The following is a 20,361-nucleotide window of genomic DNA, read 5'->3' on the forward strand; positions in this document are numbered from 1 at the left end:
ATGGTCCCTAGGTCTGCTCGGAGAAGGCTGTGTTCCCCATCACACTCTAGAGCACTAATGTGGTATCTTCATGTGAAGTGCGTCCACCCATGCTGGTATATATGGAGCTGCTGGCAGTTGCATGTGAACAGGACATAAACAACACAAGTGATCTGAAAATGGTGCTAGTCTAAACACCCTGCACAGACAACCCTGCATTTATACAGATTTAAAAAGAAACAAGAAAACCCATGTAATTTCAGGGCCCTGGCTGTCCTAAATATTGGATTTGGCCAGAACTGCTGGAGTGAAGGGACTTAGGCCACTATGTGTGCGATCTCACTCTGTAATTTCCTGCAGAGCAGCAGTCTTTCATCTTAGTTTAATCCACTTTTGACTCCCACATGCAATTCTTTTTTACCTTCAGCAGTTACAAGCATCCATCAAAACAGGACATTGCTCTAGGGCTAGCTTTTTGTAGACTGACTTCTGGGGCTTTTTCATAGCTTTCATGTTCCCTTTGCATGTAACAGTGAGGTGATTTGGGAAATTTAATCCTTTTTTATTATAAGTAAAATTTCTATTATTTTCCTTTCGCAGTTGAAAAGCACGATCCAGAAGATGAAAGGGAAGACTGTGATGATAGTGACTTCTCATTAAAAATAGCTTCAGTTTTGCCTGGGCTTCACTATGCCTTACAGAAAACCACCATTTCTTCATGGGGGGACTCAGTCAGTACCAGCATACGTATCAAACAGCATTTACAGGAATATGCAAAGCTCGATCAAAGTACACAGCCCACCACTGGCCAAAACAGCAAAGTTCCCCTTTCTTCTCTCCTCTCACCAACTGAGGATGAATGTACTAACCCCTTCAAAAAACATTCAGAGCAGTCCTTCTCCCAGCTGCAGCATTATCTCTCTGATCCCAGCAGCTATACTCTGGAAATGTCAGCTGCCTTAGAGTGTTTCACGGGTGCTGTTCAGTCTCTTTGCTCCAATTCAGAGGCTGATTGTAAAGTGGACTTCTCTTCAGCTGTGCCACTGGACCCTATTCCTCCCAACACAGCAGCAGAAATAAAAAGTGAAAACCCAAAGCCCGCAGTGGGGCTGGACCAGAGTGGTGAAGCGCCCGTAAAAGATGTCAACTCAGCAAGCAAGCTATGGGTTCAGCAGAGCAGGAGGAAATCCAACCGAGCTGTTGTCACCAGCACCAGGAAGAAGTGGTCTCCCCTCAAGATGCAAATGCATCCTATCGGGGACAGTGGCAGGAACAGGAAGGCAACCAAGAAGAAAAAAATCAATATTGCTTTCTCTTTTCCTAAAAAGCCAGGGTTTGTGGCCAGTTCCAATGAGCCCATGCTTAAATTAGCTAATTTGCAGTTTCCACACAGAAGGAAAAGAGGTAAGTGTTGTATAAACAGGACTAACTTCCTCCTGCTTCTCTGGAGTATCCAGCTGGGATATTCAGGGTTCACTAGGAGCCATGTTCCCTCACCACCACCCCAGGTGCCCAGAGCAAGCAGACACCTCCTGAGAGCATCCAAATAGGTCTGTGGTGATGTCTCTTGTTCAGCCTGGGAGGTAGCCCAGGGCTATGACAAGGGATTTTGGTGAAGATGCCTGAAACTTGGTGCAGTGGTGCATGCTGTTGCCTTCCTTTGCTTACGGGTGACTGCACAGGGACATCAGCCAGGTCACAGTTATTGCATCCTTTGTCTGCAGGCTGTCGATGGCTCAGGGAGGGAGCAGTTGCCAAAGCCATGCTCATTACAGGCTGTGTAGATAACCAGCCACCCTGCATAGTCATGTTGTGGCTCCCTGAGAGTCAACTTTCTTGCTGTGACCTTGAGGAAACTAGAAGTCTGGGACTAATCCTACCCAACCTACTCTGCTGAAAGCTGATATCATAGAATCATAGAATGGGTTGGAAGGGACCTTAAAGACCATGTATTTCCAAACCCCTGCCAGGGGCAGGGACACCTTCTGCTAGAGCAGGTTGCTCAAAGTTCCACCCAACCTGACCTTAAACACTTCCAGGGATGGGGCATCCAAAACTATGACTGAATCCCAGACAGAAGAGATCAGCACCTCCCTCTCCGTGTCCCTTCCTCAGGAAGCTGTAGGGAGCAGTGAGGTTGCCCCTAAGCCTCCTTTTCTCCAAACTAGACAAACCCAGAGTCCTTATCTGCTCCTCCTAGGATGTTCCTTCCAGCCCTTTCACCAGCTGGCCTGAGCTCTTCATGCAAGGTGTCTCAGTGGCATAAGCTGTCCTCTGAAGGCTCCTGTCTTGTTGCCGAGGATAGGCTAAGCCTGTCCTGAGCCAGCCTGAGCCTCCACCTAATTTGTAGACAGTCAAAGTGGATAGAGATGAATCTCAACCTTGGTGTTGAAAGGTGGCCAAAAACATCTAAAGGACCACTGGACTGCAGAGTTAGTGTCGTACTCGGTGACCTCCCCTTGCATTTGCACACATCACAGGTGGCAGCAGCTGTGGGAATGGTCTGTTGTGCATACAGGGGGTGGCATGGTGTCTGCTTGATGTGAGCTGAAGTCAGCTCTGATTCGAAGTCCATCAAGCTCTGTCCTAGGGCACATTGACTCACTCCTGGGTGGCATTGCTGATGGATCTGGGAGAGGTAAATAAGTACCCTCAGGGTGCAAGTGTGACAGGCAGGAATTAGTGTGACTTAGCCCTGGAGAACACCTATTCTGTGTCAAGATAGTAGCCTTTTAATGAGCTTAAGAAGTGATGCTTGATTTTTAATAACTGCTTACTGATCAGCAGCAAACACATTTGAAAGATCAGATGCATAAATCAAGTTATTGAAGATTGTTCTGCTGCTGCCAATCATTTCTAAAGCAGTCCTTCCACATTCCTTAACTGCATATTTTGCAATTACTCTTTTTATCTGAATATGCCTCAAACCAAAAGATACGCCCTCCCTTTTCCTTGTCCCAGGTGCAGAGGTCCTGTCTGCAGAATTTGTGCACAAAACACAGTCTGAACCTGTTCAGAAGGAAACCTCAGTTCCTGACGATCCTGGCTTGGAAACAAAGAGGCCAAAGACACTGAAGAACCCAGAGAGGAAAAAGGTTCCTATTGCTGAAAACATCATGAAGCCAATGAAAAGTAAGATTCTAAAAAGAGTGGCTAACAACCCATCGAAACCTCAAGCCAAAAAGCAAGCAGAAAGTGGTAAGAGTGCTGTTCCCTGTGGAAATCTTTCCTTTAAAAGCCGGGCCATCAAACATCATGGTCAGGTCACGACCAGATGATAGTAACAGCACGTTTGGCAGCAGACAAAGGGCCTTACAGCATTTAGTGCTGAGGGTCTGGGTGCTGCTGCCCCACAGCCTGCAGGCACCCAGTTATGCATAGTAGTGTAAATGTGTAATAGTGAATGTGCAAATCACCATTACAGGGTCTCTTCTGAGTCCTTTCCTAAGCCTTCTGTTTGCATCCTTGGCAAACTGCTCGAATAGTTTAAAAAGCCTGATTTTTAACTGCTGAACTCTGAAACTGCGTTGAGGCAGCTCATGGACAAAGTGTTATAACCTCTGCTCATAGCCAGCATCTGCCTAGATTTTTAGTTCATTAAGTTGTAAATTTGGTCATTTTAAAAAGAGTCAAATTGTTGCAGCCTCTGCAGACAGACTGCAGTGGATTTAAAGAGGCAGCATGGACAGCCCCTGCGTGTAGTGTCTGTAGGTGCTGGCTGTGAGCCTGCTGTTAAACTGAGAACCAGTATTACGGTGCCAAAATAAATGATGGAACAGAAGAGTCATTTTCTGTTAATTTGTTGTGTTTTCTCACACTCGCGCTTTGATGTCTTTTTTGGATCTGTCTGTGGTCTGTCTTTTTCCCTTTCCCAGGGGAGGTGGAGCCTTTGAAGACTGGTTTAGCCACCTCTGCTTAGTTTATCCATTCTTCTTGCCATGTGTTCCTGAAACGTGGCACTTATCAGCAGTGTGTGTGTATCAAACACCACCTCTTGTTGCCCTTGCCACACGGGGTTCCTGGAGCAGATCTGGCCTGTGCTCTCACACGGGCAGGGTGTCAGATCGGTCCTGCTGAATGCCAGGGTCTGCCAAAAATGTAAAGTAAGAGCGTTTAGCAGTAAGAAATACTCAATTTGTATGTCTTACTGTGCAGTTCTCAAGGAAATTAAATGTAACACATAGGACTTTAGCACAGATGTGATTTAATAAGGTTTTACTTGAAGAGAGATTTTTATGCTGGTTTTTAGTAGAAGGCATTAACCTTATTTAATGACTTCATACTGTTTTTACGAACATGGGCCTTGAGCCATGGTGAGGGGCATTTTTAATGCTGAAAACTAAATGAACACTTATTTGCTGTGCTCTGGCTGCCTTTGAGAGCCCCCAGGTTTCTGCGTGTGCTCTGAGGTACAGCTCAGGGGCAGGTTATGCTCTTGAGAGGGTGTGCAGTGGGAAGCATGAGGGCAGGGTGGTTTTTCTCTGCGTTTTAGAGTTTTGGAGGCTTTTTAACTGTGAATTATTGAAAGCATAGCACAGGGTTTATCTGTGAAGATTGCAAATACTGAAACTAGAAGAAAATTTAAAGCAAAATAAAAAAAGATAAAGGAAACACCTGAAATATCTCAGGTTCTGTTTAAGTGGCCGAATTACCCTGTGCACAGAGGCCAAGGGAAGTTTTATTCACTCTGGATTCTGTGCATTTTATTTCTGAGGATAAACCCCCTTCCTGAAGTTGCTTAGATTCCCAGCTCTGGATTGTTTTGTAATAGCCGTGGCCTGCATGACCATGGAGATGCTTTTTGGTTTTTAAGTGTGCAAATTCCATGTTGGAAAGATGCTTTTTCCTGCCAAACTGAAAGCCTGCTTTGGTCCCCTTCTCAAGGCAGAGCTGTGTGGCCTTTGTTTGTTCTCTGACTTTGTTTTTCTCACACAGAGTTGAAGCAGCCTTTCTCTGTCGTCCCAAGCGCAGTGTCTTCCCAATGCCACGGACCAGATAGCCAAATGAGTGAGACTTGCCCAGGCGGGGTTGATCTTGTTTTTGATCTGAAGGGGAATGACTACGAGTCCCATGCCTTGAACTTGCTGGCTGATCTGGCTCTGGGTTCTTGTATCCCTTCATTTATCCCCAGGGACAGTGGGATGATTGCTGTGTCCTGCAGCCCCACCAGACATTCTGCAAAAGAGCAGCAGAGTCATCGCAAGCACAAATCCTTGCGTGTTGCTTCCGACCATGAATACCACAGGGTAGACAAGCTTACAAAGGGAGCCACCTCTCCTAGCAAAGCATCACTGAACCAGAAGCTTCCTCCTGCTGAAAAAGTAGACTTAAATGATTTGGCCTCTATTCCCAGGGAGAAAAGCCCTGGGATTTTCAGCAAGAACAACAATACAAGCCCCAGCCCCACAAAACCTGATGTGTTGCCTCCCAGAGACACTCAAGAAGCTGCTGACGTAAACAAGCACTCCTTCATCTCTGCTGAGCACTCGTACGCCTCGCAGATGCCTGAGCATTCAAAGAAACACATGTATCCCAGAGGTGCCCCCTACCCTGGACCAGCACCCTCTAGAAACGGTACCAGGAACACCCGAGCTGGTCCTCTGGTTGGGAAAGTCCTGCCTTTCTGCCACCAGCAGAACAGCAGCCACCCGCAGCGGCCCTTTGAGGCCGTGGCGATGAGGCGCAGGAGCAGCCTGCTGTCCCCCAGGCTGAAGGAGGACTTCGCTAAGTCCCACACAGTGAACATCTGTGGTGAGTCTGTGAAGGTGATGTGCCATTGGGAGGCAGAGTATCTCTTCAATTTGGACAGCAGGTACACCAACGATGCCCTGGAGAAAACAGTCATCCGTGCCCTGCATGGGTAAGTCAGTCTGGAAAGCCATCTGCAGAGACGTCTCTTGCTGGACCTCTGGAGCACTTTTGGAAGGGGCTTTCTGTGCACTTTTTTGCTTTGATTTGCATGGTAATTGCCTTTTTCCTCATGCTGAGGTGCCAAGTTCTGTGTTAAAGCTGGTGTATCTGCCCTGTGGAGAAGGACTTGAGGATACTGGTGGATGACAAATTGTATGTGAGTTAGCAATGTGCACTCACAGCCCAGCAAGCCAGTTGTATCCTGGGCTGCACCAAAAGCAGCGTGGCCAGGTTGAGAGAGGTGATGTTCCTGCTCTGCTCCACTCTGGTGAGGCCTCACCTGCAGTACTGCATCTGCTCTGGGGTCCCCAGCGCAGGAAAGACGTGGCCCTGTTGGAGCAAGTCCAGAGGAGGCCACAAAGACGGTCAGAGGGCTGGAGCACCTCTCCTAGGACAACAGGCAGAGAGAGTTGGGGCTGTTCAGCCTGGAGCAGAGAAGGCTCCAGGGAGACCTTAGAGCGGCCTTCCAGTACTAAAGGGGCTTGTAAGAAAGATAGGGACAGACTTTCCAGTAGGACCTGTAGCAATAGGCTGAGGGGGAATGGTTTTAAACTAAAAGAGGGTAGATTTAGATTAAACATTATGAAGAAATGTTTTACTGTGAGGGTGGTGAGGCACTGGCACAGGCTGCCCAGAGAAGCTGTGGCTGCCCCATCCCTGGAAGTGTTCCAGGCCAGGCTGGATGGTGCGTGGAGCAACCTGGTCTAGTGGAAGGTGTCCCTGCCCATGGCAGGGGGTTGGAACTAGAAGATCTTTAAGGTCCTTCCAACTTAAACGATTTTATAATTTTATGATTCCTGTGGCTTTGCAGCTAGAATTGGTACCTAAAGCCATGAACCCAAGTCCTCCTTCATAGCTATGACTTTCTCTTTTTTGTAACAAGCTGGAAACTGCATCAAGTGATCTGTGACTGCAGCTGGACATTTGCAGCCCCCTGCACTGGGGCTTAGCACTGTGGGGATTTACCTTGTGCTAGTCAACTGGGGGGGAGGATGAAGACGTTTCAGGCAGCGTTTGTTTTCTCTTCCAGGCCCTGGGACCCTGATCTGCCCGATGATGTGGAAGAGATGAAGCTGATACTTCATATGTGGGTGGCTCTCTTCTACAGCAAACCCAGCAAATTCCTGAGCAGCACGAGGAAGGTAGTGGAGCACAGCAACCCTGAGAAGTATGTCTCAATAAATAGCACTGGGGACTTTCTTGAGCTGAGTGATGATGGTGAAGACTGTTTTGGGTTGGAGACGTGCCCTGCAGACTCTCGGTCAGACCCTGACCAGACTCCCAGCAGCTCTGTGGATCGCAGCACACATTACCAGGGACCGTTCCACCCAGAGGAGAGCCCTGCAGACTCTCAGACTGATGCTGATGAGACTCCTGGTGTTGTTGATAGTACAGTATCATCTTCTTCAGGGGAGCTGCACTGTGGGGAGGAGGAGCCTTCCTCCACAAGCTGTTCTGAGCACCTTTCCCTTGCTGAACATGCTGATGAGAGCCTGGCTGTGAACGGCAGGCAGCCAGCGGCTGCTTCCGAAGAGCATATGCATGATGTCTCCACCATCGCTGCGGTAAGAGCTTGGGGTTTGGGTGGTATAAGTCTCCAGGGCACACAATGCATTTTGCACTTACAGGAGTAGGATCTTCTGAGAGGAGTGGAGCAGACATGCTTGAGGGCTTTCTTAGAGCCAGGTAGTGGGGTCGCCAAAGCAGGACAGAGAAACATCCCCCAGCATTTAGCTGCCCCAAATGACTGCCATGCAGACGTGCTCAGAGGTGCCATAAAAAAGAAGCTTTCAGGCCTCAGTCTGGGTTTGGGTGTCCTCTTGGACTGAGCAGGCATCCCTGGGCTCTGGCATGAGCTGTATCTATCTCTGTCCAAGGGAGCAGGGCTTTGACATGGATGCTCTCCAAGGAGGCAGAATTCAAAAGAACTAGAGCAACTGAAGTGTTGAGCTCGGCATTTGTTCCTGGTTTCAGCTGCAAGCTGTGTGAGCTTAGATGAGGTCTCAGACCTGCACTTGACTAAGGGAGAAGAGGAACAGCAAATACTCCAAACCAGGACTCAAAACCCTGCCTGTCTCGTGTAGGCAGCTGCATTTGCCTGCCCATGGTTGCACCAGCCCAGGCGTGTCGGGGGACATGGCACCGCCTTTCCTCTGTTGCTTTGGGAGGGTGGAGGTTTGCTGGCTTGGAGAAGGTTCCCCCACACAGGTGGCAGTGCAGGGCTTTGCAACGTTTCCCTTGCCCCTCTGGTGAAGTTAGTTAATATTCCATTTTGGGTAGGGTTTTCTAAATTAATTTTTACAGTTTCTATGGTCTGTGGATGGTCAGAAGCAGAGGTACTTGGGTAAATATATAACATGGGTGTCTGCTGACATTTTTCAAGCCTGAATTTTTGAACTAAAATAATTCCTTTCAAACTTCCACTCTGAACAAATGGGCAGCTGCCATAGGGCTGCAACTGTCTTTCACGAAGGAAAAAATATTTCAGTGTTTTTTTACCCACCTGGGTTCAGTGCTGTGGCGCAGGCACAAAGTTTTGGCAGGAAGTATGGGATTCCTGTCCATAGTGTCCATATAGCTTGCTTGGACAGATAAACTCAAGTAAGGGTAAGGCTTAAGAGGATGCTGCTACATATATACATCCATCAGCACTGGTTGATGGCTTCTGCACAGTTTGGCCTGTTTTTAAGCCATTTCATGGTGTAAAAAAGGTAGAAAGTTTCAATACCTTCCCGCAGCTGTCTGTGGGACTCTGCTTGCTGGCTGCAGTGGCGATGGTAGTGGCTCACATGGGGTAAGAATTCAACCTGGACTTAATTTAGAGACAAGCTGTTGGAGTGGTTGTACTTGCAAAGTCTGAGCATTTAAAACATCTCTGTCCTCCTGCATGGGGGTGTCAGCTCCTGCATTTGCCTCCCTTTAACGTCTGAACTGTGTTGTTTCAGGTGGAGCTGCCCAAGGAGGAACTGCCAGATGCAGTGATAGCCCCCAGCCCTTCTGATGAGCTTGGCAATGCCAGCAAGCCCCCAGCTGCACTGGACAAGAAAAACCCATGCAGCCAAGCTCTGAATTCCTGTACAGCTCCCTGGAGAGTTGCCCCGTGTGTGCGACATGGACATGGACAGCAACAGGAGAGCGGGTGGGCAGCAGGGTCAGGTGGTGACCTCAGCTCTTCTGAGGACAGAGAGAGCATGGGAGGTGCTGAGCATTGTACAGAGGTTGAGGACTCCAGCTGGGCCACCAGTGACAGACCGCAACGTACCTGTGATTCCGTGCCCTTAGAAGCAAGTCCCGAAAGTGCAAACCCTGATGGAACCAGTGGGGAAGAGAGGAAATCACAAGACCCCTTCGGACATTTAGAAATAGAGGAGGAAGAGATGGAGGAGGAAAAAAAAGGGAAAGATGACCCTCAATATGAAAGAGCAGTCCTGGGGCCTTTTGATTTGTCATTTTCTGAAAATGGTGATGCTGACATGGAGCACGAACACAGTGAAGAGAAGCCAGTGAATTTGACATGTCCAAAGGACTTTGGTGTTCCTGGAGAGGGCCCTGTGCCCAGCCCCACCACCTTAGCATCCCCCTGCCCAGGCAGATCAACACCAGTACTATCAGATGGGACTGGGACTGGCCCTCAAGGCCTTTCTGTTGAGGTGGCACCAAGCTTGTACATGTTGCAAGAACCCTGGGAGGCTCTGGACACCCCAGATGCAGAAACGAACAGTGTTGGTTTGGCACACCCAGCCAGTCCAGCCGATGTGGGGTCACCCTGTGACAGCAGGTTGATGCTGCCGTTACCATCTGATCCGAGCCTTGTCTGTGGGGCACAGCCAGACAGCATTACAGGCAACTTGGGACCTGCTGGAGAGGCTCTGAGGGTTGGCTTGGAGCAGAAAGACAAGGATTGTGCGCCCTCTGCAGAAAGGTGGGCACTTGCTGGGAGCAAAGCTGCCAGCACAGCTGGCCTCGAGTCACTGTGCAGCCAGGGATTGTCACTAACTTTGTCTCCTGACTCCAGTTCTGTCTGCCTGACATCTCTTGATAGAGCAACAGATCCTGAGGCTGCCCCAGAGGACCAGGAGGCCATGGCAAGCATCCAGTCTCCGTCACAGAGCAATCTGGGAGGGAGCAGGTGCCCTTCCCAAAGGTGTGGATGTGACATTTATAATGACCTCACTTCGCTGAGCACTGGTGAATCAAACCAAGAAGAGAACAACATTTCAGTGGAAAACCAGCTTAGTGGCCCTTCTGCCAACTGCACAGATGTGCTGGATGAGTCCTTGGGAGCAGGTGATGGCCAGGGCTTTGTTTTCAACTGTACAGCCTTAGTAGGTGACTCTGAAGCTGGGGAGAGTGATGATGATGTGTGCCTTGGTGCAGAGAAGTCCCCTGGGAGTGACAAAATGAACATAGTGATGGTGGCTAACACACTGCAGGAGCCAGAGACCTCTCTTCATCACCTCCTGGAATTAGAGCCTTCCTCCTTGGTGACAGAAGGGATGTCTGTCAGGAAAGATCACCCCAACTGGCAGCAGAGCTCCCCAGACAGCCGGCTCCCACCTGCCCATGCAGGCTCAGGTCCTCCTTCTCCCTGCCAGCAGGACCCTCTCCCCCATGGCGGAGACACAGACACCCCCCCCAGTTTGTTAGAGCAAAGTGAGGGGGGGGCAGTCCTGTGCCAGCACAGAAAGTCCTGCAAGCAAGTAGATGCCGCAGAGGTGATCATGGCTGCTGAGAGCCCAGACAGCTCCTTAAAGCCCCGATGTGCAGAAGAGGTGAAAAGAGACATGGGTCTGTGCTATGCAGAACTAGCGGGGAGCTCCTCTGCAGATGTACTTGTGTCAGATGACCCGGAATCAATGCCTCCATCTCCTCTGCATGGTCACAAGGCAGATCTGCACGGTGCTGAGCCAGACTCAGTCCTTGGTGTGCACTCCAAGATGCTCTCTCCTGGCACAAGTCCGGCTCCAGATGGTGCCGCATGGTTCTGCTGCGTGGACACCTGCCCTAGGTGTGCCAGCCCTGGGGGCCATGCAGCAGATGTAGTAGGGAGCCACGAGAAGGAACCCATCATGCCTGAGGATTTGGGAGGAGGAGGCAGCATTACTCTTGCCAGTCCTGCATCTTTTTCAGCAGGGGAGTCGCTCATGCCGCTGTGTGAGCCTCAGTCTGTGTGCAACCAGGGTGAGCATGAGGCTGAGAAATCCGACACATTTGCTGATCTGCACCATGCCAACATGGAACTGGGAGGAGAAATCCCCACTCCTTCCTTGCTGGTGTTGCCATTACGTGCACACAGGTGTCTCTCTGGAGAAAGCCTTAGTGATGCTGAGGATATTTCAGACGTGCTGCCAAGGGCAAAGCAGCTCCCCAGCAAAGACAGACACACGGGCTTGACCTTTGAAGATCTGTTTGAGACTTCCTCCAGTGACTCAGACCAGGAGTACTCTGGGGGGACTTCACAGTCCCTTCTTGCAGCCAGGGGTTCCTACGGCACGAGATCCGTGGATGATGCAGGCACAAGGACTAACTGCGACTCCTCCTCCACGAGCTCTGTGCACACAGAGGGGCACAGCGGGGACTGGGGCTCGCTGGGTGTGGAGGGGGCCTGCTCACAGGCTGAGCGCAGCTGGCTGATCAGCCGGGGGGAAACCAGCAGTGGGCACGTTCCACTGTATGTCAATATTAGGGACAGCCAGGGGATTGTCAAGAACTACCAGAACTTTGTGGTCACCAAAAAGTGCCAGGAGAGGATGGGAAATTTGCAGCCGTCGAGGCGCAGCCACTGTGCGGGGCAGTCTCATTTGTTAGGGTCACTGATGGACACTTGGAGAGGTTTTGAGGAAATTACCCAGCACACTTTGGACATGGAGTGTCTCCGTTTCCATTATAAGCTAAAACAAATCCTAAGGAGTGGGAAACCACCCTTTTCTACCTCCAAAAGCATCTTTCCAAAAGACTTTTCTCCCGGGGTGATGTCTGAGACATTGCCTGTGCAAGAAGCTCCCGTCTCGCTCTCCCCGCGGAGCAGGAGCCCTTTGCAGGTGACTGTCCTGCCCTCGGACACATGGCCGAGCGGGCTCGGCCAGCACCAGCAAAGTGGCTGGCGTGGGGACCCATGTACCCCGTGGCAGGATACCTTCTGCAATGAGAGGAGCAGGGTGAGATCCCAAACCATGAGCCAGGGCCATGCGGCTCTTTCCCACCTTAGCAAGCTCAAATATGCTAATAAGCTAAAGGACTCGGAGGGGGAAATCGCCGTCATCCTTGACAAGTACGCCGAGTTCAACAAGGTGATGCTGAGCAGGGCTGATGCAGGAAGCAAGGGCAGAGGGCCGGTCCCGGTGCACATGGAGGCTGCGGGTGACTGGACCTGCACATCCCTCCCCGGGAGGATGGCTGCCTTCAAGGAGATGATCGCAGACCTGTGCAGCGCGCTGCGTTTCCACCTGCGCAGCGTGGCCAAGGAGGCCTGCAGCCACACCAGCATGTTCTACTTGGTGGAGACGGGCAAGGACCCTTTCTTCGCAAGAGTGAAGGTAACAGCCAGTCCCACTGGTCTGGACAGGGATGGGTGGCCCTGGTGTGAGAGCTGAGGGCAGCAGGAGCAGGCACAGGGCAAGCTTGCTCAACCCAACACAGATGGCATTTGGTTCCCTTAAGACAGGAGCCACGTCTCCCGTTTCATCTCGGCTCTCACCACCAGAAATTAGAACTGTCATTTAGGTTGGAAAAAGCCTTTAAGATCGTTGAGACCAACTGTTAAACCAGCCCTGCCAAGCCCACCGCTAAACCATGTCCGTAAGTGCCACATCTACACATCCGTTAAATACCCCAGGGATGGTGACTCCACCATCTCCCTGGGCAGCCTGTTCCAGTGCTTGACAAACTTTTTGGTGAAGCAGTTTTTCCTAATATCCAATCTAACCCTCCCCTGGTGCAACTTGAGGCTTTTTTTTGTTGTTCTATCACTTGAACATTCCCCCCGCCAAAACAGATCAGAGTTCATGCAAGAGCAGCCCAAACTCAACCCCTGCAATGTGGCTTTTGCTTGAGCTCTCATAATAGGGTTGGAAACTCGGGGAGGGTGATTACACAGGAAGATTTTCTGCTCTGAGATAGCAAAGAAGCCCGATACATGATACGGTGAGATGCTCAAGGTAGTTTTCTAAAAGATTTTTGCCGACAAAGGTAAATGGCTGGTTCCTGCGCGGCTGGCTGGAGCCTCAGCCTGGAGCACGCAGTGCCTTTGACACCGGGGTGCCTGGTTGGGTTCATTGTCTTGTTCCTCTCTCCTTGTCCCCAGGCACGTATGTGCCCGGAGTGTGGCACCACTGTTGTGAAGATAGTCTCCATACAAACCTTTTTACACAATTTCTGTTTCAGACCTTGTTGAAGAAACACGGCCGCGTGGAGATTGAACCTCTGAGTTTCTGCGAAGCGAAACGCCTGGACGCTGACATGCTGCTCATTGTCATCAGGAATGAGGACATTTCCTCACACATCCACAATGTAAGGCCTGAGTCTGTCCTTTTTTTCCTACCAGCATTATTTGTTAATATTGGAATCCATTTAAAAAGTTTTGGTTTTTTTGATTTTACACTATATATAGTTGCAGATTTAATTGTCAGTCTCTGCAAATACACAGTTCTCTCCACTGAAAGAACAGTGCTTCATGAAGAGCTGTTAAGTATTTCAAAAACATGAAGCTTGCCAATTCTACTTCTGTCTCCGTTTTTGACCGCTGAATAACGTCACTTCGAGTAGGCCAGCTCAAGGGAGTCAGGTTGGGCTCATCTTGTGTAAGAAAGCAGTTCAGCCAGGCTTTGGCTCATGAGCTCCAGTGAACGCTGCAGCAGACTGAGCTGCCTGTAGCTCCCCATATTGCCATCCATGGCTTTGGGGTTGGGCTGTGGAGACACGAGTGTTGGGGTGATGCAGAGAAAGGATGGGGTGGGCTCCCTGGGCCTCCCAGGAGTGGATGCAGAGAAGTGCAAATGCTATTGAAATGCGGCTGCATGCACAAAACCATCTCTGCCTTGCGCAGGTCCCGTGTTTGCTGAAGCTAAAGCACTGTCCAAATGTGGTGTTTGCTGGAGTGGACAGCCCCGAAGATATAACAGGTCACACATACCAGGAGCTGTTTCATACTGGTGGCTTCATGGTGTCAGACGACGAGATGTTGGAAATGGTAACACTGGGTGAGTCTCTTTGTGGCCTCTCGCTTGGATGTGAACATACAGTGTCAGCTCCCAACCTTGTCCACTGACACCTTCCAAAACCTTGTTGTTGGTGTCCTCTGCCCCTCCTTTAAGTGGGGAAAATTCTTTCCCCTGTATTTGACATTTGTAGACCCCATCTGGATAGTGGGTCCAAGTCAGGGCTCCCCAAAACATCTTGTGTGATAGGGGCCACCGAGATGGTCAGAGGCTGGAGCAGGGGTTGTATGAGGACATTTAGCCTGGAGAAGGAAAGACAGAGGGGAAACCTTGTTGCTGTCTTCAGCTTCCTAATGGGAAGCGGCAGAAAAAACTGAACCACACTCCTGGAGATATGCAGTGATGGGACAAGAGGTGACAGGGACAATTTGGGCTTACCCTTTTAGATAATAGGGGGAAAAAAATCACGGCAAGTGTGTTCGAACGCCAGGACAAGATCCCAGTTTCTCACAACCCAGGTTGCGAGCCTCACAGACAGGCTGGTAGAGCTGGGGCTGTCCAGCCTGGAGAAGAGAAGGCTCCAGGGAGACCTTAGAGCGGCCTTCCAGTACCTAAAGGGGCTTGTAAGAAAGCTGGGGAGGGACTTTTTACAAGTGATAGGACAGTGGAGAATGGTTTTAAACTAAAAGAGGGTAGATTTAGATTAGATCTAAGGAAGAAATTCTTTACTGTGAAGTTGACAAGGCAGTGGCAGAGGCTGCCCGGAGCAGCTGTGGGTGCCCCATCCCTGGGGGTGCTCAAGGCCAGGTTGGATGGGGCTGGGAGCAACCTGGTCTCGTGGAAGGTGACCCTGCCCATGGCAGGGGGGTTGGAAGCATATGGTCTTTAAGGTAACCCAACCCAACCCATTCTATGATCCTTGGAGATACTCAGACCTCACCTAAGCAAAGCCCTGAGCAACCTGAGGTGGCCCAGCTTTAGGCAGGGGTTGGGCCAGAGCCCCCCCAGGCACTCCTTCCACTCTTGGTTACCCTCTGGCTCTTGCTGTCTCCCCAGCCCAGCTGAAGGAGATGATGAAGGTGCTAGAGAAGCTGAACAGAAGCGGGAGGTGGAAGTGGCTTCTTCACTACAAGGAGAGCAAGAAGCTCAGAGATGTCAGGTAACGGCTCTGCGGTGGCAGCTCCCTCATCCCTGCTGTCATCACCACAGCAAGGATATACCCACTATGGTAGTGTGGTGTCCCATTCAGTGCAGGGACAGGGGGCGAGTTAGGTGCTTCTGGTTGGGTTTTGGCCTCTCGCAAGATCAATTTGAAGATTTTTGTTTAAATAAGAACTTTTCTTATCAGTGAAAGACCATGTGCCTCAAGTCTGGAATTGCTGGAGGTCAGCATTGCTGGAGGTCAGCATGTGAGCGCTAGCAAGTTAAGTGTGATAGATCTTTTTTTATACCTATATGAGATGGAGCAGCAGGATGTGGGACCTGGACAGGATCAGATGGCCTGAAACTGTGTCTTGCATGTGATCCTGGCTGAAGCAGAGCTCTGGCAGCTAGCTACTTCTTGCACCCTGCTGTGTCTCCATAAGGCAGTTCTCCTCTCTCTTTGGCAGAGATGCCCTCTGAGCGTTACAGCCTGCAAGGGCCTTGAGGAAAAGCACAAATTTCATTTGAGGGGCTGCACGCTCCAAAAGCTGCCTCTGCAAACTGAGCTCCTTCCCACCAGCTCACCCCAGCTCCTGCACGCAGTGGGAGCTCGGGGTACTTTCCTGGGCCTCTACTCCACCATCTCTTTGTTCTCTTTTTCTGTCCCATCACGTGTGGGATATGGGGGAGTGATAAGGAGCTCCGAGTTTGTAGTGTGGGGAAGAACCAGGGTATTGTGGGGAGTGCCTAAAATTAAACCCAGCTGGGAAAAGCAGAACTTCTCCTGTTGCTGTTTGCTACTTATTTTAGGTTATTTGCAACAATGTGTATTTAAGTGATGCCATTTGAAAAAGAGAAGTGAGATGGCAAATACTAACCGTTTAAATGTCCTGGGTTTATCAGCTCAGAGAGGGAGGGTTTTTTTGGGCAAGCTGCCTTTGTTAGTGCCAGCCACGGGCCAGGAAGGACAGCTTTCTAGGAATGACCTGTGAACAAAGGAGAAACCGGTCTGTTCTGTCTGAGCAGCAAATGCTACAAAAAATGGGGAGAAAACTCAGGTCCTCTTCACACTTGGCCTTTATGGAGATGATAGCACAAAGTAATCGTTCTGAAGACCTGTTTTTCAGTCCTCAAGCAGTGAGGTGTCACAGGTCTGTGAGATGAGGACTCAGCCTCATCAGTGCATGCTGCTGTGGAGCAAGTGTTTTCCTTGTGCTCCCTCACTGGCGCTCATGTCGCATCTCTTGACTCCATTGTGGTGAGATCATGAGCCTCGGTGTTTGGTTTTAACCCTGGCTGGCAACTCAGCCCTACACAGCTGCTCACTCCCTCCCCCCTGGTGGGATGGGGAGAGAATCAGAAGGGTAAAACTGAGAAAACTCGTGAGCTGAGATAAAGACAGTGTAATAGGTAAAGCAAAAGCCACGCACGCAAGCGAAGCAAATCGAGGAGTTCATTGAACACTTCCCACTGGCAGGCCGGTGTTCAGCCATCCCCAGGAAGGCAGGGCTCCATCGTACGTAACGGGGACTCAAGAAGGCAAACGCCATCTCTCCGAACGTCCCCCCCTTCCTTCTTCCCCCAGCTTTATATGCTGAGCATGATGCCATATGGTACAGGATATCCCTTGGGTCATTTGGGGTCAGCGCTTCCAGCTGTGTTCCCTCCCAGCTTCTTGTGCCCCCCAACCCGGTCGCTGGCAGGGTGGGGTGAGGGGCAGAAAAGGCCTTGATGCTGTGTAAGCGCTGCTCATCCCTGTGTTAACAACACTGTTTCCAGCACAAATCCAAAATCCTCATACAAGCTACTACGAAGAAAATTACTCTACCCCAGCCCACAGCAGCACACGCAGTCTGTTGGAGCTTCCCAGAGCAAGGGGTCAATGTGATCCTTGCGGTGATGCTTGTTCCTGCCATCTCTGCTTAGTGCAGGGTAGCAACCGTGAAAGCACCCATGAGGCTGGAAGAAACACACATGGGGGAAGGGCAGGTCCCATCATACCTGCTCATTCCTTGGGAGGGGAAAGAGGGCTGAAGCCCTTCACTGCTTCACTCTGCCCCTCTCCCAGCAGGGTGGATGCTGATGCCCACAAGAAGCACTTGATCCTCAAATCGTGCCAAGGAGCTGAGCTCATCGAGGTGCTGCACTACCATGCCTGTGACTCCGGGTCATCCCCCAAAGCCGAGTACATCAAGTGCTTGTTGAATCTGCAAGTTCAGCGCGTCAGCGCCAGGTTCGCTGTGTATCTCACAGGTAAGGACAGGCTCCAGGCCCTGCCCTACACTCTCTCCCTCAGCCCCGTGAGCACCATATGAAACTGGCCTGGGAGGCAGGGGAGAAAGGACAAGAAACATCCCATTTTCCTCCCATTTCTGCTAGAATCACTTTGAGGTGTGGGTCAGGTGGGAGCTGATTCATTGCAAGTCAGCGCAGTAAAAGGCAAAATGAACAGACTTCTGGAGGTCTGCTAAATTCTGGCAGTTTTTGAGCCTGCAGATGGCTTTACAACATGCTCTAATTCTGGCCTTGCTGGGCTGAGGTGGTTCATGAAGCAGCACACATTTGCTCACATTTGCGAAACAGAGTAACTGCAGTGGGATTTGGTGCTATTTTCTGTAGGCTTCAGAACAACCCCATTTGCTTGTTTGAATTACAGTGCTGCTCCTTCCTTTGCAGAAGAGCCCAGCGTCAGCAGGGAGGTCCTTGAAAGCAAAGGAATCCTTGTGACCAACATCAACACTTTCCTTGGGACAATGCAGGAAGCAGCTGCCCCGTTTAGAAGAAGCTACTGGTAAGGGGGGGAGCTTGGGATCAACCCCTTTGCCCCCAAAAGGCCAGGAGCAGCTCCCAGGCTGGCAGTGGGGTGGTGGGCAGGGAGCTGGGGTCCAGCTGCTCCCGCAGCGGAGCAGGGGCCTTCCCTGGGCACTGGCTACAGAATCTGCTCTGCCAACCCTGGGGGCCAAATCCTTAAGCTGTAGCCAAGAGGACCCGTGCTCGGCTCTGCCAGCAAGGGGAAACACACCGGCACTTGCCCAGGGGAAGCTCTGCAAGAGGTCAGCGCTGCCTGGAGCAAGGAGGGGAGCAGAGCAGTAACCTCTGCCCCATCTCTGTGTTGCAGGTGAGGAAGCAGAGCTGTGACACGGCTCCTCCCCAGGCCCTGCGGTCCCAGTTTGGGCATCCTGGTCCTCTGCAGGATGGCCCCAGCATCCTGGTGGGTTTTGGGTGCTGCATGCAGGGGCTGTGCACAGAGAGGGGTGGCAGGGGAAGGTTGGCTCTAGTTCTGTATATAGAAATTATTTAAAGATGGCTAATGCAAATCCTCCCAGGGATTTAAGCCCTGTCATTGAGTTGCATATAGGACAAAGGTTATTTTAACATTACACAGTTCTAAATTATTGGAGTGTTTTCAAGTGATTAGTGCAGCTGACATTGGAAGAAATAGAAAAATAAATTAAAAAAAAAGAAAAAAAAAGCTGTTTACTTGAAGGTTAGGAGCAATACGAGTCCTTGATAATAAATGCATTTTCCACATGGCTGTTGCTGTACATGTTGCACATGAGGTGGGTGCACATTTTAAATGGGTGTTAGGGACTATGGCCTGAGTGTCACTGAGCCTGTAGCAGCCTGCTCTACACTATGTTTCGAGTCGCCCCTGTTGCCTCTTGGTACCATTTCACTGCTGGGACTTGAGTGCATTCCAGCACGTGGAAGTCTTGTAAATAGCCAGACGACAGGATGCGGGAACAAAACCCTCTTATTTATGGTAGCTCAAACACACGCCAGGAAGAAAACGCTGCATTAACGACCTTTGTAAGATACTCTGCCTATCAATGTAGAGGACAGGGTTGGTTGGTTGTTTTTTTTAATATAAGAATGCAAGAACGTTATGTACAGGATGACTTTGTATAGAGGTTTCAGTAATAAAAAATAAGTTTCACATAGCGCTGCTCTCCAGAGGAGGGGTTTGTGCTCAGCACCCAGCCTCTCCCATCAGCAGGGGGGGGGGCGGGGGACAGCAGCTTTCCCCGTTCCCATGTGGATCAGAAATCAGCTTTGAAGCCTGCACAGGAAGGAAGGAGCGAGCCAGACTGCTCTAACAGCGGTGGGCTGACAGACTCGGGGCTGCAAGATCAGTCCTGCCCTCCGGCCCAGCAGGAGCAGGGCACCAAGAGCCAAAGGAATAACCAAGTAGGTTATGGCAGAGAGGGGCAATGGAAGCACTCAGGGGAGGAGTTCAGTTTCCACATGCATTAGGTCTGTCTTGCCTTTGAAAAGGCTCAGCTTGCTGACACTGAGCACTGAAGCAGCTGAAGAGAGGAAGCACAAGGCAAGGGGGAACGTTGCCAGCCACCACTATGCCCATTGCTCCAGCAGTACAGGTACCATGCTCCCAGCAGGCCCCAGTGGCTTAACATGGAAAGGCAGCTGCTAGAGCTGGCAGCCAGGGAGAGGAAGTGCCGAAAGCCATTAAGCACCAGGAGTGGGGAAGGAAAGGGGCAGCCACAGCCAAGTTTAGTGCAGCACCATGTTGTGAAGGAGATGTGGTCAAAGACCCAGTTCCTCTTCAGCAGCAGCATGACAGCAGCATGGCTACAGCTCAAGGGAAGGATGAACCCTTTACCAGTGTCTCTACCTGGCCAAGCATGGCAGCTGAGAGCAGGAGAAAGCTGTTCCAAGGCATTTTCTCATCTTTCCTGGTCCTGGCATTGCTGTGTACAAACATAAGCCCTGCTCCTTGCTGCACACCTGCTGCCCAACAGCAGAATTGCTTCAGGCCGCAAGATCCAAGCCAGGTGATCAGTAAGGCTCACTCCAAAGAGGAGCATCTCTTATTCATAGAGATCTCAACGCCCTGTAGAGGAACCATAAGAGCAAGAATTATTTACTGCTGCTTCAAGCAAGTGCTATTTCTGGAGGCAGGCACTAGGGGGCGGCTGAGGGGAGCAACACTTGCACAACACGACCACTTGAGAGACAGTGACAGGCCTTGTGCTGTGGCACCTTCTCCCCTGCCAAAAGCAGCCCTGAGAGCAGCTGGAGCAGCAGGGTCTGGGAAGCCCAGCTAAGGAAGTCTGAGCCCGTTTTCCAGTAGGAAATGCTCTGCACCACTCACGTTTCAACCCTGGCGGGCAGAGATCCATGGGATCTCGGTAAGGAGATGCTGCTCGTACAA

At 50.7% G+C, this 20,361-nt stretch overlaps 1 protein-coding gene across 8 annotated transcripts in view; it reads left to right on the top strand.

The window, feature by feature from the left end:
- Positions 1 to 18,721, top strand: part of TASOR2 (transcription activation suppressor family member 2) — a 43,430-nt gene extending 24,709 nt beyond the window's left edge. For 4 of the 8 annotated variants that reach the window (XM_040596864.1, XM_040596859.1, XM_040596865.1 and 1 more), the window contains 11 exons: positions 580 to 1,383; positions 2,941 to 3,177; positions 4,915 to 5,839; positions 6,920 to 7,454; positions 8,835 to 12,425; positions 13,273 to 13,398; positions 13,934 to 14,087; positions 15,102 to 15,204; positions 17,257 to 17,441; positions 17,865 to 17,979; positions 18,307 to 18,721. In XM_040596864.1, the coding sequence (XP_040452798.1) occupies positions 580 to 1,383; positions 2,941 to 3,177; positions 4,915 to 5,839; positions 6,920 to 7,454; positions 8,835 to 12,425; positions 13,273 to 13,398; positions 13,934 to 14,087; positions 15,102 to 15,204; positions 17,257 to 17,441; positions 17,865 to 17,979; positions 18,307 to 18,310 (6,779 nt within the window). In that variant the 3' untranslated portion in view covers positions 18,311 to 18,721. Of the gene's footprint in view, positions 1 to 579; positions 1,384 to 2,940; positions 3,178 to 4,914; positions 5,840 to 6,919; positions 7,455 to 8,834; positions 12,426 to 13,272; positions 13,399 to 13,933; positions 14,088 to 15,101; positions 15,205 to 17,256; positions 17,442 to 17,864; positions 17,984 to 18,306 lie in introns of those variants that run through there. The other 4 variants (XM_040596862.1, XM_040596863.1, XM_040596866.1 and 1 more) reach the window with 4 other exon arrangements.
- The last annotated feature ends 1,640 nt before the right edge of the window (positions 18,722 to 20,361 follow it).

Source organism: Falco naumanni, chromosome 5, assembly GCF_017639655.2.
Source record: "Falco naumanni isolate bFalNau1 chromosome 5, bFalNau1.pat, whole genome shotgun sequence".
NCBI lineage: Eukaryota > Metazoa > Chordata > Aves > Falconiformes > Falconidae > Falco > Falco naumanni.